This window comes from Filicampus tigris, chromosome 12, assembly GCF_054856515.1.
Source record: "Filicampus tigris isolate MCC_2025a chromosome 12, RoL_Ftig_1.0, whole genome shotgun sequence".
In the NCBI taxonomy this organism is placed as follows: Eukaryota; Metazoa; Chordata; class Actinopteri; order Syngnathiformes; family Syngnathidae; genus Filicampus; species Filicampus tigris.
The window spans coordinates 15,876,387-15,891,612 of NC_141228.1; the positions used below are offsets into that span (position 1 = coordinate 15,876,387).

Consider the following 15,226-nt stretch of genomic DNA (forward strand, 5'->3'; position numbering starts at 1 on the left):
TTGTGTCCCCGCTGGGATTGAAGAACCGGTCTAGTGCCGCATCTCTACTCAGATTCAGGCAAGTCAAAATCCATATTCAGATGATATTCCGTTGCTCGTGTTCGTATATTCACTCTGATATGATATAAAAATATTGTTTTATACCCTCCTTTGTAATAAAGATTTTTAGATGTTAATATCACATGAAGATCTACTGTTTTGTTTAAGTATTCTCTTTATTTATAGCTGTAACATTATAATAAAGTAGAAAATGAAGTTGTAAAGTTAAAAAAAAAAGTTTCAATACAGTTTAGGCATACCATTCCAAAAATATATCTTTATTTTCATCAGACGATTTTTTTTTAAGGAATATACAATACTGAGGGGAAAAAGATTTTTAAACAAGAGTTAAAATGTTAATGGAAAAAAAGTTTTGTTTTCTTCTTGAAAAATAAATCCCCACAGAAATTACACTATAGATGAGAAAACAGCTGTTAAGCTGCAAGAATAGTTGTTTTTTTTTTTAGAAAATTTATACAAGAAAAAAAATTAACGAGTAGGAATATCACAAGAATAAGGTCATGTTTATTTTTCAAGAAAAAAATCATATTTAAAAAAAAATCCTGTTTTTCAAAAGTTCTATACAGTATTTGAAAAAAAGTCAATATACGGAGAGAAAAATACATTTAAAAAAAGGAATCTTTAGAGAGTATAGTCAAAAGTTTGAAGAAAACGTAATCTCTCAAGAATGTGTTTTTTGTTTTTTTGAAGAAATGTTTTTTTTTTTTCCCATGAACAATATAGTATTTATGGAGTAGTTGAGGAAAAAACATTACAAAAATAAAGTTGTCTTTTTCAGGATAAAATGTTGTTCCAGAAAAAAAAAAATTCTATTAAAAAGTTATGTTACAAGATGAAAGTCATGTTTTAATTACAAGGAAAAAGTCCCATTATTTTTTTTTTTAAAAAATGGCCATATTTGCAAGAAAAAAATTACAATGGTAACATGACAATAAGCACTTTGACGTGCTTTCTGACTTTTGGGTTTGTGTCATATATTCCCATTTGAAGTTGTAAGTTTGGCATTGCAATAAGATTCAGTGAGAACTACATAACCAAACTGTTGTTGACTTGTCATCACGGATCAAATATTTGTTTCAAAACCTGTTTAGTGACTCCTGCCTAAAGGACGGTCCGTACCTACTGGTTGTCCAAACACTCTCAACAAGTCACATGGAGTCATCACCTCACTTTTGTATGTCGTCATAATGGACGAATGTCGTGGTCGAGACAAAAGTGGCTTTTGCAGGCAATGTGAAAGGGACTTTTGATAGGCTACTACCTCGAAAGTTTCACAATTAAGTGTGTGTACAATCACAAAAAGTAGACGGGTAGAGCGAATAAAACGAGATTTAATAAGGTGCATGATATAACGTGGATAACATAAAATGAAAACGGGAGGAAAAAACGACAACAAAAAGGTGCGTCTTGAGCGAAATTTAAAGTTTGATCTAAAAGCATGTCAGGCATTTAAAATCAAAATAAACAAACAAAAAGTCGCTTACTAAAACTACTAAAAGAACTTCCAGCACAAGAACAAGATTTTGTATTTGTGTGCAGCATAACACCTAAATGCTGAAGCACCATATTTGCTGTGAACTCATCGGCTCCACTAATTGAACAGTTTTCAGACGTCCGAGCCCTTCTGAAAGTAGCCATTATGTTGCAATTCTGTGTTTGTGCTGCACAAATCCCCCCCGTGTGTGTTTAGTAAGGGAGGGGGGGGGTATTTTTTTATTTCATTGCGCATTCGGTTAAAAATGTTGCCATTGCAGTGTGGTCACTTGCACAGCAGTGTTGTTAGTTTTAATTGTGTTTTGTTCCAAAGAATGGCTGATCATAAAATACAACTTACTAACTTATTGTCTATATGATATTTAAATATTTATTTCTTTACATTTTATAATCAATATAATCAGATTAATTGAATACATCAAACTGGACTTTTGCTCATTCCATCCACAGTAAACCAGTACAAACAAGTACATTATTCAAAAAAATAACACAAATATTTCATTAATGTAACTTCAACTTGTCACAAAAACACACAGCACCAAAAAGACTCTACAGAAAGGGCAGTGCTGCCAAAGATTCAGAATATAACCGACAACTCACATCAATATCTTTGTTTAATGTAACCTTTTTCCAATGGGCTTTAGTTGGATCGGTTGTATCAATCTTAAATATCGCTTATGCAATCGGATTCGCAATGAAATAAAAGCCAGAATCCTCCACAAAGCCAGACCAAAAGGAAACCACGTAAAAGAGCCCGTTCTGTTCTTAACACATTGGAAGACTATTCTTTACCTTTAAAGTAGCATGTTGGAGATCAATAACAATAAAGACGATTTTCGGGAGCGAGATCGACTCATCATAAAGACACCTTTAGCACGATCGCTAACGTTTTTGTGCCGTTGCAGATCAGGCTGAACCAGGCGGGACGATTCAGTAGCAACCAGGGTGGATGTGGCATTAGTGAATTGAATTCTGACAAGCACAAGTGCAGCTTCCGTGCACCGGGCTCCGAGCAACCAACAATCATGGGAGCCAATCTCTGCGGAACCACGGAGGTAATAGTTCCGATTTACTCGTTTTTAATCGGATTTTAGTGTCACACCTGCACCTACAAATGTTCAAGCGCTAATGTATGTCATGGCTTGTTAGTGCTGACTTGTATTTATGATGCTTTGTCTACCTCTACAGGCGCTTTAGCGTAATTAAATCTGCCAATATGAAGACAAGTTACAAATATTGGGGACAGAGTCAATTTGTCATGGCTTGTTAGTGCTGATTTGTATTTATGATGCTGTACAGGCGCTTTAGCGTAATTGACTGTCCCCAATATTTCTAACCTGTCTTCTTATTGGCAGATTTAATTACGCCAAAGCGCCTGTAGAGGGAGACAAAGCATCATAAATACAAGTCAGCACTAACAAGCCATGACAATGTTTGAAAAATGGCTAATTCATTCATTAAAATAGTGTGAACGACATCAAAGTGAGCGAATATGCTCAGCCCCCGCGCGCATGTCACAAACACAAATCCATTTTAAAGTAGCGCTTTTTGTTTAAATTAATATTTTTTTCCCCTTAAATGGGCTATCACTTATCTAGCGCTTTTCTACCTTGGGTACTCAAGGTTAAATGTTTACTCGATTGCCATGCGTAATAAAGGCATTCCTCAACGAGCTCAGACTGAGACGCATGGAAAATAAGTTACAAATATTTAGTATTAAACCCAACCGCACAGCTGTACAGACATTTCATGACATGTCGTTGTCGCTTTATTAACACCTTCGGCCTCGTCTATTAAACGCGCATACGCATAGAAAGTGCGTGAAATGTACGCGTGAACATTCCCACGCAATTTGGATTTGTTCGTAAGGACGTGCGTACATTTACGTGCGGCTCACGCCAAACCTTTTTTGGTAGGACAGTGAAACTCAAAGTCCGGATAGAACGGCAAACGTCACCAACAAAACGAAATTAAATTTCCCAATCATCGTTGGAGCCGTAGAATAACTGCACTACATTTGAAAGAAAGCACAATCCCACAACAAATTCAGCTACGTGAACAGGAAATGATTTCATTCAACCAATGCACAAATATAATCATCGATCCAAGTGGGCTGGATGAATTAACGACACACCTGTGTAAGAATATGAATGGATAGTCAAAACATGCCAACAAAGTGGTAATATATCTTTAAATTCAGGTTCATAACTGCTATTTTCTCATAACTATGATTAAGATCTTTAAAGTACTTCTAAAATCATACTTTCGAAAATCGTGTTCTTGCACTGTACTCTCATAGTAATTTTATTAAACTTTCCTTTCTTTACAGCACTTTGCTTTTAAATCCCTCCAAATATTTTTTCAAATGTTGTAGCCAACTTTTAATTACAGTATGTGAGGCACATTGAGTTACATTGTGTATGCAATACTCTAAATCAGTGATTATATTTCCTTTATGACAACCCCTACAGGTACTGGTATAAATCAAAACCACAGATGTCAAACTCCGATCCTCGGTCCACTCTCCGGCATGTTTGAGATGTTTCCCTCGAACAGAGTTTGACACATGTGGTCCAAATGATGTGAGAAATTTCCATTTCTTACTGAGACCTCTATAACACCCCTCTATTGGGATCACCCCCCCCCCCCCCCAAAAAAAAATAGTGTTATGCACGGGATTTTACACCCTGTCAACAATGGTGTTGACCTTGGAGAGCGAGAAATTTACAACCTGTAAATTGTTTTCCAGACTATTAAAGACAGTATACTATACTCTAATGTACTCCTCATTCCCTTGCCATCCCGAATTATTCGCGTTACTCGATTAATCGTTCCCCTGCTCCCCAAACATGTCCAACCACCCTCATCACATGTTTTATGCACGGCTATAACATTTCATGTTTTCACAGCCGGGAAGCCCGAGAGGCTCGAAGCGTGTGCCCGATATACCCATGGACAGCTGGATGAGTCGTATGCCGGCAACCCTGCAGAACACCCCGCTCTACCACTTGGCCATTCCGGGTAAGCCGCCCGCCCGCAAACACTTTGTCAGCCTTCACGGGGGAGTGCCACTGTTACCTGTTTTTCCTTGTTCGTGCAGGCAGCCACAACGCCATCACGTACTGTCTGGATAAAAACAGCAAATCTCCCGTCGACGTGACCCAACCTGACATGCTGCTGAAGGCGGACAAATACACCAGAGGCCTCATTCGACCATTAATGTACAAGTGGTCCGTAACGCAGGTATGATCATTAGCATGAGATGGAAGGATGATGAATTTTTTTTGTAGTTTCCCCAAAAAGTTAATGTAATAAAAAAAATTCAGAAAATAAAGTCCCATGTTAAAAGAATAAAGTACTCTATTTCATGAAATATAAATATTAAGGGAAAAAGTAATTATGCTAGATGAGTAAAATATTTTAAACAAGTCAATGTTTTGAGAATGTATGTTGTATGTTTTCTAGAAAGAAAGTAACATAAACAACAAATTGCGGCAATACTTTTGGGGGGCACTGTATGTGGCACGCTGTTCTATGTATGGGCTGCAGGATCTCACGGTGACAGAGCAGCTGAACAGCGGCATCCGCTACTTGGATCTGCGAATCGCGCACAGGCCCGGCGACCGCTCCAGCAACCTCTACTTCTACCACGGCTTCTACACCAAGCTCACCGTGGAGGTAGGCCACTCCCGGGCAGGCGCATGGCACCACAGCTGACCCATTTTCATTTTCTGCTCATCAAGTGGTTTCATTTGGCACTTGTGCTTGGCTGTCTGCGACGTTTCATAAAAGCGTTTCGGCTGTACTTGTGTTGACCCGACAGACGATTCTGCGCCAGATCCGCATATGGCTGGACTCTCACCCCAAAGAGGTGGTCATCCTGTCCTTCAGCCACTTCCTTGACCTCAACAACAAGCTCCACATGCAGCTGGTCAACACCATTCAAAACATCTTTTCATCCAAACTCTGTCCCAGAATGGTACTCCCTTTACATCTTTTCATTGTTTTAGGTTAGCCTTTGTAGTAGAGGTGCAACGATGACTCTAAAGAGTTTTTCAAGAAAAAAAAAATTATTTTGAGAAAAAAAATCCCATTTATTTAAGAAAAAAAGTCATTTATTTTGAGAAAGAAAAATCCCATTCAAGAAAAAAAAAGTCATTTGAACAGTTTTTGACAGGTCTGGGAGTCAAAAGCTACCCTGTCTTAGTTGGTTTGCGTTTCAGGACGTGCCAACCCTTCGGAAGCTGTGGCAGTCAGGCCACCAGGTGATCGTGTCGTACGAGGACGACAGCATAGTTGGCCGCCATAACCGCCTTTGGCAACACATTCCTTACTGGTGGGCCAACAAGCTAAAGGCAAAGGAACTGATTCAGGCCTTGGAGGATCAGGAGAAAAGTGGCAGACCACGTAAGCACCACAAAACTGATTAAATTGATTAAAATAGCAAAAAATGTACATTACAGTTACCCACCTCCATCATGGGGTCAGGTTCGCAGTTCCGTTTTTTACAGGTTTTTGGGGTAAACATTTTGGCCTAAAACGAGGCTTATATGGAGTGTCATTCCACTGTTGTCCACTGGATGGCGGCACACATTTAATTTGAGACGATGTCAATGTAAAAGAATGCAAGAGGAAGTACTAAGGGGAAGGGGTGCTGGAAGCAGCACCAATATTGACTACTAGTAGTTTATCAGCGGATTTTTAAGATTTGTAGAGTGGGGGGGGCGGGTTGGGGGTGGGGGTGGGTGTTGAAAAAAGCAAAAAAAATAGAAAATGTAAAACTTTTTTTATCTTTTGAAAATTAATCAAGGGGCTGCTAGTTGCGCATACCTGCGCATAAAAAAGTAACATTTTTTAAAATTAGTGTCAAAAATAATTTTAGAGACACATACAGCCCTCTCTAATTGAAATTTGCGGTTTCTCGGCCGGCTGGCCCTGGATTCTAAAACAAGTTTAAAAATGTTTTAATAATTTGTTTCAGGAGGTTTTTTTGTCGCCGGCATCAACTTGACAGTGGACATGCCGTACATCAGCAAGAATCTGACCCAGTCTCTGAAGGACCTGGTAAAGTCCACCAACTCAACGCTGCTTCAGTGGGTCCGCAAGCAGACACCCGGCAGCCACTCGCACGCGCTCAACATCGTGGCAGGCGACTTTGTCAACGAGGGACACTTTCCGCAAATCGTCGTGTCGCTTAACAGCAAACTACTGCGTTAAGAGCAATCATTTGTTTTCAGTCTTGGCTTTCATACTGTCATGTTTGCTTTTATTTTGTAGTAATTCTTTGCTCTCGTTTCAGAAGATGTACTTCCTGACCTAGTGTCTCCTCATTATGGTGATTGTCGCCACCTGTGTCCCCTCCCATCCCTTGTTTGCCAAGTTGTCATCTTGTAATTTGTGACATGAGAATTGTTGAATCCGGTTGTATTGTACTATTTTCTAAATACATGTATTGTTCGAGTATGAACTAAAACATGAGCACACTTGTTAACCTAGCATCATGTTTCAAGAGTTTAGTGACAAAATCAACAAGTAAAGTAAAAGGACCAGACAACTGTTTGACACAACGGCCGTGCTGTAATACCGAACTAAATATATTAAAAACCAACCCCAAGCCTCCAGTATTAAATGAATTGATGAATACGAAGGACATTTTCGCTCTAATTGTATTTAGTTTGTTAGGTTGTAAATGTAAAATGGAGTTTTAACTTTTTTTAAAAAGCCTTTTTTATTTCATCAATTTTTTTTTTCAATTTTAGATTATTTCATTGGTTTTCGTTAACTAAAATAACTTTGCTGTCAACTGAAAGGGAGTGTTTTTGTCCCAAATTGCAGCCTTTGTCGATTTGAATTTGAAAAATGGTTCCACCCCTGTCTGGTATGCTTGACTTTCTTTCATGTTACCAAGAGTCCTTGCTTTCAGTTTCTTGTGCTTCCTGAGTTTTTGCTTAAATTTGTATTTATCTCGCTACCTTTGTCCCTCGTTTACCAGCTTTGCTAAGATTCGAACTTGTTCCTTTTTTTTTTCTAGCTTCTCTGTGTTTTGTTCTTACCCTTGACAAAGACTGATGAGATTCCTGCATTGCAGTGATTTTTTTGTTAGTAAGATGCCTATTGAACACTCATTAAATCAGTCATTTTTGCAACCTGAAAATTGCACATTTGGGTCCTTTTGCATCCATGTCTTACTATGCCCTTATCTGCGGAGTTAAAAATAAAATATGGTTTGCAATTTTTTTTTTAAGTCAGCAGTTATACTAAATGGCTGCCCAAAACGCTGGATGCCTTAAATTATTCATGAACTGAACCTTTGATGCAAGACTTGCCTGATTCTTACCGGAGCTTTGCAATGGTTTGACTTTTCAGTATGTGCCCAGAACGAGTTTCTTCCTAGGACCTCGGTCCAATTCTATGTGACATCGTTTTGAGAGAACGCATGTCATTTAAAAGCTGTGTGACATAGATGACGTGTCATTTAAAATAGGATCGCCCCTAATCTCGCCCTCCCCTTTTTTTTTTTTTATTTTGCAAAGGTCAAACCACAAATACGCAGGGTTCACTGTATTCTAATTACGATTTCTATTCAGAAAGGTTTCAATGTCACGGAGGAATAATTTCTTGTAATTGGTTGACATGCCATATGTTTCCTCATCTACAGTATCTCACAGAAGTGAGTACACCCCTTACACTTTGGGAAATATTTGGTTTTATCTTCTAATGGCACACAGACAAAAAATGGTACTTTATTATAATGTTAAGTAGACAGCCTAGACCGCCTTTAATATCTTGAATCGCTGGCAACAAAAGCAAGTACACCCCGAAATGAAAATTGCTATTCGATATGTACCCTCTCCAGTGTCATTTGACTCGTTAGTATCAGAAAATCTCTGCCGTGAATAGGAAATAAATGTAATGTAAATTTAAGTTCAATATGGCATCTAATGGCAAAGACTATTATATCTATATGTGAAGCTGTATTTGTTTCTCAAATCTCCTAAAATGACCCAGGGGTCGTAAACTGCCCACCGCTTGCCTTAGCATAAGCATGTTAGCGCAGAAGCACAATGTTAGTAAGGTACAGATTTTTAAATGCAGCTGCTTATGTCAATTGACATTAAAGTAGTCAGTGATGCACTATAATTACATAGAAATGATATGTAACGCTACTGAGAGTAAGTACTTGAAACAATGGTATTTTTTATATATTTTTTTAATCTACAGTGGTAACCTTTATATTTTATATTATAAAGTCTCTGTAAAATGAAAATAATTTCTAAATTTGGCCAACAACAAATAGCGTTAACAAGCCAATCCCTTCACCTTCTTTGAAGTAAACTTTTTTAATGAAAGACTTTTCAAGTTTTCTTTTTGTCAAAATCATGCCCAAGTATAATCATGGGGGATTTTAATCTTCATAATCCTGAAAAATACTGGCTAAGGAATTTGTAAACCTTACTGACTTCTTTTAGTGAAGTGTGTGACTAGCCAGTTTCGACCTTGTTCTTGTGGTCTACCGGTGTCAAATTTGGAAGTCTTGAACAATGTGATATCTGAACATATGGCTGTGGTCGTTCATGTCATTTTATCCTGTTCTCTCAAGCCTTTGAAGAGCTTTGTGTTCCCTCATCAGAGAATAACTCCGCTCTTGGTGACTTGGCGCTCATGCTGCTCTACTGTACTGAATTTGGTGACTCCATTGAAAGCCGAAGTCAGACTTGAGCCCTGGATTAATGAGAGGTGCAAGAAAGACTATCTGCAGGTCTTTTATCAAATCCTAAAAGACTGCTGGCGTTTCTACTAGAGCAGAGTTAGAGGCTAAAGAAAACATGTGTCAACCCTTATTCAGGCTAATCGTCACAATCCACGTGTACTATTTTAAATATTGAGTGCACACTGATCAAGCTATTTGCACGAGTCTTCCCCTGATATGTGCAATAGATTCCTGCACATTTTCATTTGATAAGGTTGCTACAGCTAGGCCTCTGATTTCAAACCCCACATTTGATCCCTGTGTTCATTGTTTAGCCGTGTCAAAATCCTTTGAAACTGTTTCCTTGGGGTTTTTAGAGGATGTGGTTCACCAAATTAATCAAAGGTGCTCCCCTTATCACTCTGTTCCTCCTGCCTAGTATTGGTCAATCGGTATTGGCTATTATCAACTGCAGTCTATCTTCTGCTGAAGTCATCCAACATTTTGAACATGCTGTGGTGCAACCCATGCTCCAAGGTTGGTCTTGAGAAATTTTGAATTTTAGATCCATTTCCAAAAGATTTTTTATTTTAAAAAAAATTCCCGTCCATCCATCCATCCATCCATATTTTTCCCGGTAAAGTTAGCTATCACGCTCGCAAGTGCGACAAGACATATCCATCTTGTCGCTTCTTGTTCATCTCTGTTGTATCAAGTTCGCATGCGTAGCCCGACCAGGAAGTAAAGCTGACAGCCGCATCAAACGCGGGTCTGTGTGTCAAAGACGCACCCGGAACGAGAGAGTTGATGCTGAGTGAGTTGGACGTTGCTGCGATGCAAAAAACTTGTTTTTTTTTACTATCACTGACAAGCCGGCTGACTTATTTCGCGTTATTTATCCCAGGAAGTACCAAACGTCCACCACTACCTGTTTACCCTTTGACCCCGATCTCTTAAAGGCAAAGGATGAAATAATCGAAGGCGATCGATTCATCTAAAGTGAAATGTGGGAGAAGCTGTCCACACAGACGCGTTCCGTGATCAGCGACTTTGAGGAGATCCCCGACATGGATCATTGGTGCGAGGACTGGATGTCGAATTTGCCTGAGGAGCTGTTGGACGTGCCGCTGACCCACTTGGCCATACCCGGTACTGTCTCTTTAATTCCAAATCTCCCTGTTTCATCAATCACAACAAATAGGACATCCAGTCATCTATTATTTTGAAATAACGTCATTATAACTAAACGTATATATGATGTAATACAACAATCTGCCTTTAACCCAATGGTGAACTGTTTATAATCTTTTGACTCATGCAGTAAAATAAGATCACCCAAAATATTAGGAACAACTCTCATGCTGTAGAAACAACAGAGAGAGGAAGCGAGCGAGTGTGTGTGTGTGTGTGTGGGGGGGGGGGGGGGGGGGGGGCGCGCGCGCGCGCGTGTGTGTGTGAGAGAGATAGTTTGAGTGAACGTGTGATTGAGTGTCAAAATTCCTTCAGTACGTCATCGCAAGAACAGCAAACCAGTTATAGCTGTTCAGCGTGTGCGTGTCTTCCAGGGAGTCATGACACAATGAGCTACTGCCTGGACATCTCCTCCCCCTTGGTGAGGTCTGAGTCGGATCTCTTCAGGGTGCTTGATGGACTTTGCTGTTGCCTCACCCGGCCCACCGTCTTCAAATGGGCCACCACGCAGGTACCACCTCTGGAAATCATAAATGTAGATATGAACACAAGCCTGAACAGTTTCTTGTATCTGACATCTCGATTATATCATAAACTATATATTATCATTCCGCTTTAAAGTAAAGCAAATTATAATACATCATTAAATCATATTCATTTGCATTTTAAATATATGACTATATTTTGTTTACTTACAGTATATATTTGAAATTGATATTAATATATGTTACTTAAATAGCTACAGTTATTGGATAAGATAAATCATTTTTTTTAACACAATAAAATTGAATACAGCGTACACAAACTAGAATATGTAATTAGATATTTATGTATTGTACAGAAATACTTTATACAGAATAACAATGTAATGGATATTTTTCATAATAATAAAGCGTTTGAAAGGTGCTTTATCATTCACTTATTAAATGATTATTATTTAAGAATTTCCAGTATGTATCGCACAATTATGTTATATTGTTATTATGATTATCATATCATATCGTCGCTGTCCTGTGAAAAACACATCTCCAATTTTGGAAACTTTTTTATTTTTCACTATTATTTAAAATTAAATAAAATAAATTAAATTTCAAAAGATATATTTTATGTAAAAATAAGAAAATGAAAAAAAAATGGAGGTAAGTGTTTTTCACATGACAGCGACGATATCCGTTTTTTAAATGCCGGACTTGTCTGTGCAATCAGGACCGCTGCATCGAAGATCAGCTATCGATGGGCATTCGATATTTCGACCTGCGCGTGGCGCACAAACCCGACGACCCATCATCAGATTTGTACTTCACACACATCCTATACACGCATGTCACCGTTTTGGTGAGTGACGACGCTCGCTGGCCCAATCGTGACGTCGGCACTGACCAATGAGCTCAAATGCACTCTTGCTCTCGACCAATCAGGACACTCTGTGGTCCGTGGCCACCTGGCTGGAGGGTCACCCCAAGGAGGTCGTCATCTTGGCCTGCAGACACTTCGAGGGGCTCAGTGACGCGCTACATCACTTCTTTATATGCAACCTCAAGAAGATCTTTGGCACCAAACTCTGTCTGCGCCAGGTCAGCCCTTTGCGTACATGATGTGGTATGCTTTGGATTATTAGGATTTCTTTCCGTAGAAAAGATAAAAGATGCTTTGGATCACGAGGCGTTCCTTTCCATAGTTAGATGTGGCGCAATATGATGTGGTACGCTTTGGATCATAAGATGGTTCACATGATGTGGTATGCTTTGGATCACGAGACGCACACTATGATAGATACAGTAGTTGTGTTGCTTGGTATTGCTTGGATGATGAGACGCTCCTTTTCATAGTAAGATGATGCAGTGAATTATGATGCATATTTTTTTTCAATGGATAAAATACGCAGTACATTAAATGTTGGGCATATGGTATGCTTAGGATCAAGATATGCTCCTTTCCATAGATGTTGGACGTATACTTCGGAGTGGGAGCCGTTCCCTCCTACAGCTAGATATATGTTGGGCATATGATGTGGTATGCATTGGATTATGAGCTGTTCTTTTCATGGATTAAAAATGGCTACATATTAGACATACAATGTGGTATGCTTTGGACCATAAAATGCTCCTTTGCATAGAGGTTTTTGCATGTGCGATGCGGTATACTTTGGATCATGAGACGTTCGTTGCTTTAACTGTATAGTCATGCGTGTCTCTCTTTCCCCCCCCCCTGTACAGGAAGCGGACTGGTCCCTGCGCCGTCTATGGGCGTCGGGTCGTCAGGTTATGCTCTCCTACGACGCCGACGTAGCTTCCCGGCACGCCGAGCTACTCCCCAGCATTCCCTACTGGTGGGCCAACCAGCGCACGGCCTGCGCTGCCATCAAATTCCTGGAGTGGAACAAGCAGCTCGGAAGGCCAGGTGAGTCCACGTCACACTGTCGCACAAGAGCACACTAACTATAGACCTCCTCACCATGATATTTCGTCACACAATCAAATCAACACAATCACATCAAATTTTTACAATCAAGTATTCTACCGATTATCCCGTTGATGAATATAGTAATCGGATAACCATTTCATTTGCATTATTAACGCTTTGAATGCCGTCGCTGGCGATTGCCGGACACTACGTTGTTTTATGGGAATGGGCGGAGAAAGGTCTTGGCCAACTCTGGTTTGATGATGAAGGTGGGAAAGTTTAAATAAATAAACGCTAAGTATGGTCAGGATAGGGCAGTATTGGGTCTCTTTTGGATGAGATCAACATGTATCAAAACAATGTGAACATGGCAGACCTAGAAATTCAACCATTACAAGCAGCTTGTGACAATGTGTTTGTCATGCTAAATCTACTACAAAGAATGTCACAAAAGAGAAAAAAGAGGAAAGAGATTAGATTTAGAAGTAGAAGCGATGATGCAATGTACATGCACGCACACACACTACAAAATACTACTACTAAATGGCGTGCAAATAGTTTGTAAAGTCTGTCAAATTGTGAGACTGATGATATTTTTAAATTATTTTGCCACCAAAAGTACGTTTTCATTGTTGCTGTTGGTATTTTATGTCAGAAAAGGATTACTCGGATGTTTGAGGCGTCAAAAATTATTCGCACCATAAAATATATCTTTTCACTAAAAAGCTTGTTGTCTGTTTTTTGGGGGGTCCAAAATAGGGGATTTGGGTGAAACCAACCCATAGTCCATTGCTGATTACTCAAAAAATAAAATAGAGAAGATAGGTGAGAAAAAAAAATTGTGGTGAAAGTAGAGAGTCAAATATTTCATTTCGTAGTTTCTGTTTATATAAAGCACTATATTCTGCGAGCCTTGAAAGATCAGTCAGAATGCACCTATTAACACACTAACGTGGATCAAGCTCTACTGTAGTTTCTTTGTCCCTGCAGAGGGTTTCTTCGTGACGGGCTTAAACCTGACAGCGTACAGGAAGTACATCATCACTAACCCCAAGCAGTCTCTGCGCACGCTGACCTGGGCCCAGTGGCAGAGCCTGAGCGAGTGGGTGAAGCAGCAGACCCCCGGCTCGGACCCCCACAGCCTCAACATCATCGCCGGGGACTTCGTGGGTCCGCTGCCCCTCGGCCCCCTCGTCGTGGGACTCAACAGGAAACTGCTGACGGACCAAAAGTGGCACGCGGAAAACGGATGCGAGCAGAGTGCTCGTGGACGCTTGCACCAGCCAACAAAGTCTGTTCGTTGAACATTTTTTTCTTATTATTGTGCACTAAATTATACTGAGAGCTGCTAATGTGATAGTTCGCTTTCCGTGGTGGTCACAATATTAGGAGCAACTCGGCATGATTTGATCCTTCCGTCCATTTATTGTATGAACAGTCACGTAAACAACATGACTAATTGAATTCGACAGGCTAAGGAGTGAAAAATACTGAGCATTGCTTTTATTTTTCATATTTTGGGTTCCTTGGTCGCAATATTAGGAACAGCTCTCAGTAGGATGTTTTTATTACACATTTTATTTGTTAAATGTAAAATATAATTATGTAATTAAAAGAAGCTACTGTAAAAGCCAGAAACACTCGACTCGTTCTAAAATTCACTTATTTCCAGGCTTGTAATAGTTTTTTTTCATTATAGTTCGCTTTTATTTTTTTGATTTGTTTTTTAAATTCTATTAGTCTTAATTAGTTTTCAAAGCAAGTTTGTTAGTTTTTATTAGTTATATTTGCTTTTTTTTTTTTTGTATTTGTTTTAAAAAAAATATATGCAGTACTTGGGTGCAGGATTCAAATGCTAACAAAGTTAATACGTATTGTGTAATAAAGTAAACTAAACTACAAGCTACGAATGTACAGCAATACCAAAATAAATACATTTAACCCCAATAGCTTATGTATATCAATGATAAAAACAAAAACAAAAACAAAGGAAATTTTCGCTATAGTTAGTTTCATAAACATAAGATGTCATTTTAGTTTTTGTTTTATAAAAACATTTTGTTTTTATTTTATTTCATTAACGAACTTTTTTTTCCCCAATTTTAGTTAGTTTTGTCATAATATCCGTGCTAATTACCTGGATGTCTTATTTTTACACATATTGTAGTTAACTGTAAAATATATATGATGCACACTAATACTATGTGTATATACAAAACAAAATGGTAAAATTAAGTGTCATTCAAAATATTTTCTATTAATAAATGTAAAAAAGTATTAAAAACTTGAATCAACAATAGTGCCTTTAGAATTAACTAATTCCTAGGATGTGTCTTAATTGTATTGCACATTTTACTTGACTGTAAAATGCGAGAACATTTTAACGCT

General features: G+C 38.8%; 2 protein-coding genes across 3 annotated transcripts; both read left to right on the forward strand.

Annotated features, from left to right (window-relative positions):
• Positions 1 to 2,470: 2,470 nt before the first annotated feature.
• Positions 2,471 to 7,708, forward strand: plcxd1.1 (phosphatidylinositol-specific phospholipase C, X domain containing 1, tandem duplicate 1). Its single transcript, XM_086047151.1, has 7 exons — positions 2,471 to 2,609; positions 4,464 to 4,575; positions 4,655 to 4,797; positions 5,104 to 5,232; positions 5,378 to 5,533; positions 5,778 to 5,961; positions 6,536 to 7,708. The coding sequence occupies exons 1-7, from the start codon at positions 2,580 to 2,582 to the stop codon at positions 6,769 to 6,771; spliced, it is 990 nt and encodes a 329-aa protein (XP_085903277.1). The 5' UTR covers positions 2,471 to 2,579; the 3' UTR covers positions 6,772 to 7,708.
• Positions 7,709 to 9,963: 2,255 nt separating this feature from the next.
• plcxd1.2 (phospholipase C, X domain containing 1, tandem duplicate 2) lies at positions 9,964 to 14,785 on the forward strand. Of its 2 annotated transcripts, XM_086047049.1 has the most exons (7): positions 9,964 to 10,058; positions 10,204 to 10,393; positions 10,810 to 10,946; positions 11,642 to 11,770; positions 11,854 to 12,009; positions 12,652 to 12,835; positions 13,829 to 14,785. In XM_086047049.1, the coding sequence occupies exons 2-7, from the start codon at positions 10,249 to 10,251 to the stop codon at positions 14,140 to 14,142; spliced, it is 1,065 nt and encodes a 354-aa protein (XP_085903175.1). In that variant the 5' UTR covers positions 9,964 to 10,058; positions 10,204 to 10,248; the 3' UTR covers positions 14,143 to 14,785. The 2 variants fall into 2 exon arrangements, with proteins under 2 accessions (XP_085903175.1, XP_085903173.1); XM_086047047.1 differs by having other exon boundaries at positions 9,986 to 10,393.
• The last annotated feature ends 441 nt before the right edge of the window (positions 14,786 to 15,226 follow it).

Coding starts and splice junctions, on each gene's coding strand:
- plcxd1.1 (XM_086047151.1), top strand. CDS start 2,580: ATGGGAGCCAATCTCTGCGGAACCACGGAG. Junction 2,610..4,463: donor ATCTCTGCGGAACCACGGAG/GTAATAGTTCCG, acceptor ATGTTTTCACAG/CCGGGAAGCCCGAGAGGCTC. Junction 5,233..5,377: donor ACACCAAGCTCACCGTGGAG/GTAGGCCACTCC, acceptor TTGACCCGACAG/ACGATTCTGCGCCAGATCCG.
- plcxd1.2 (XM_086047049.1), top strand. CDS start 10,249: ATGTGGGAGAAGCTGTCCACACAGACGCGTTCCGTGATCAGCGACTTT. Junction 10,947..11,641: donor TCAAATGGGCCACCACGCAG/GTACCACCTCTG, acceptor CTGTGCAATCAG/GACCGCTGCATCGAAGATCA. Junction 12,836..13,828: donor CAAGCAGCTCGGAAGGCCAG/GTGAGTCCACGT, acceptor TTGTCCCTGCAG/AGGGTTTCTTCGTGACGGGC.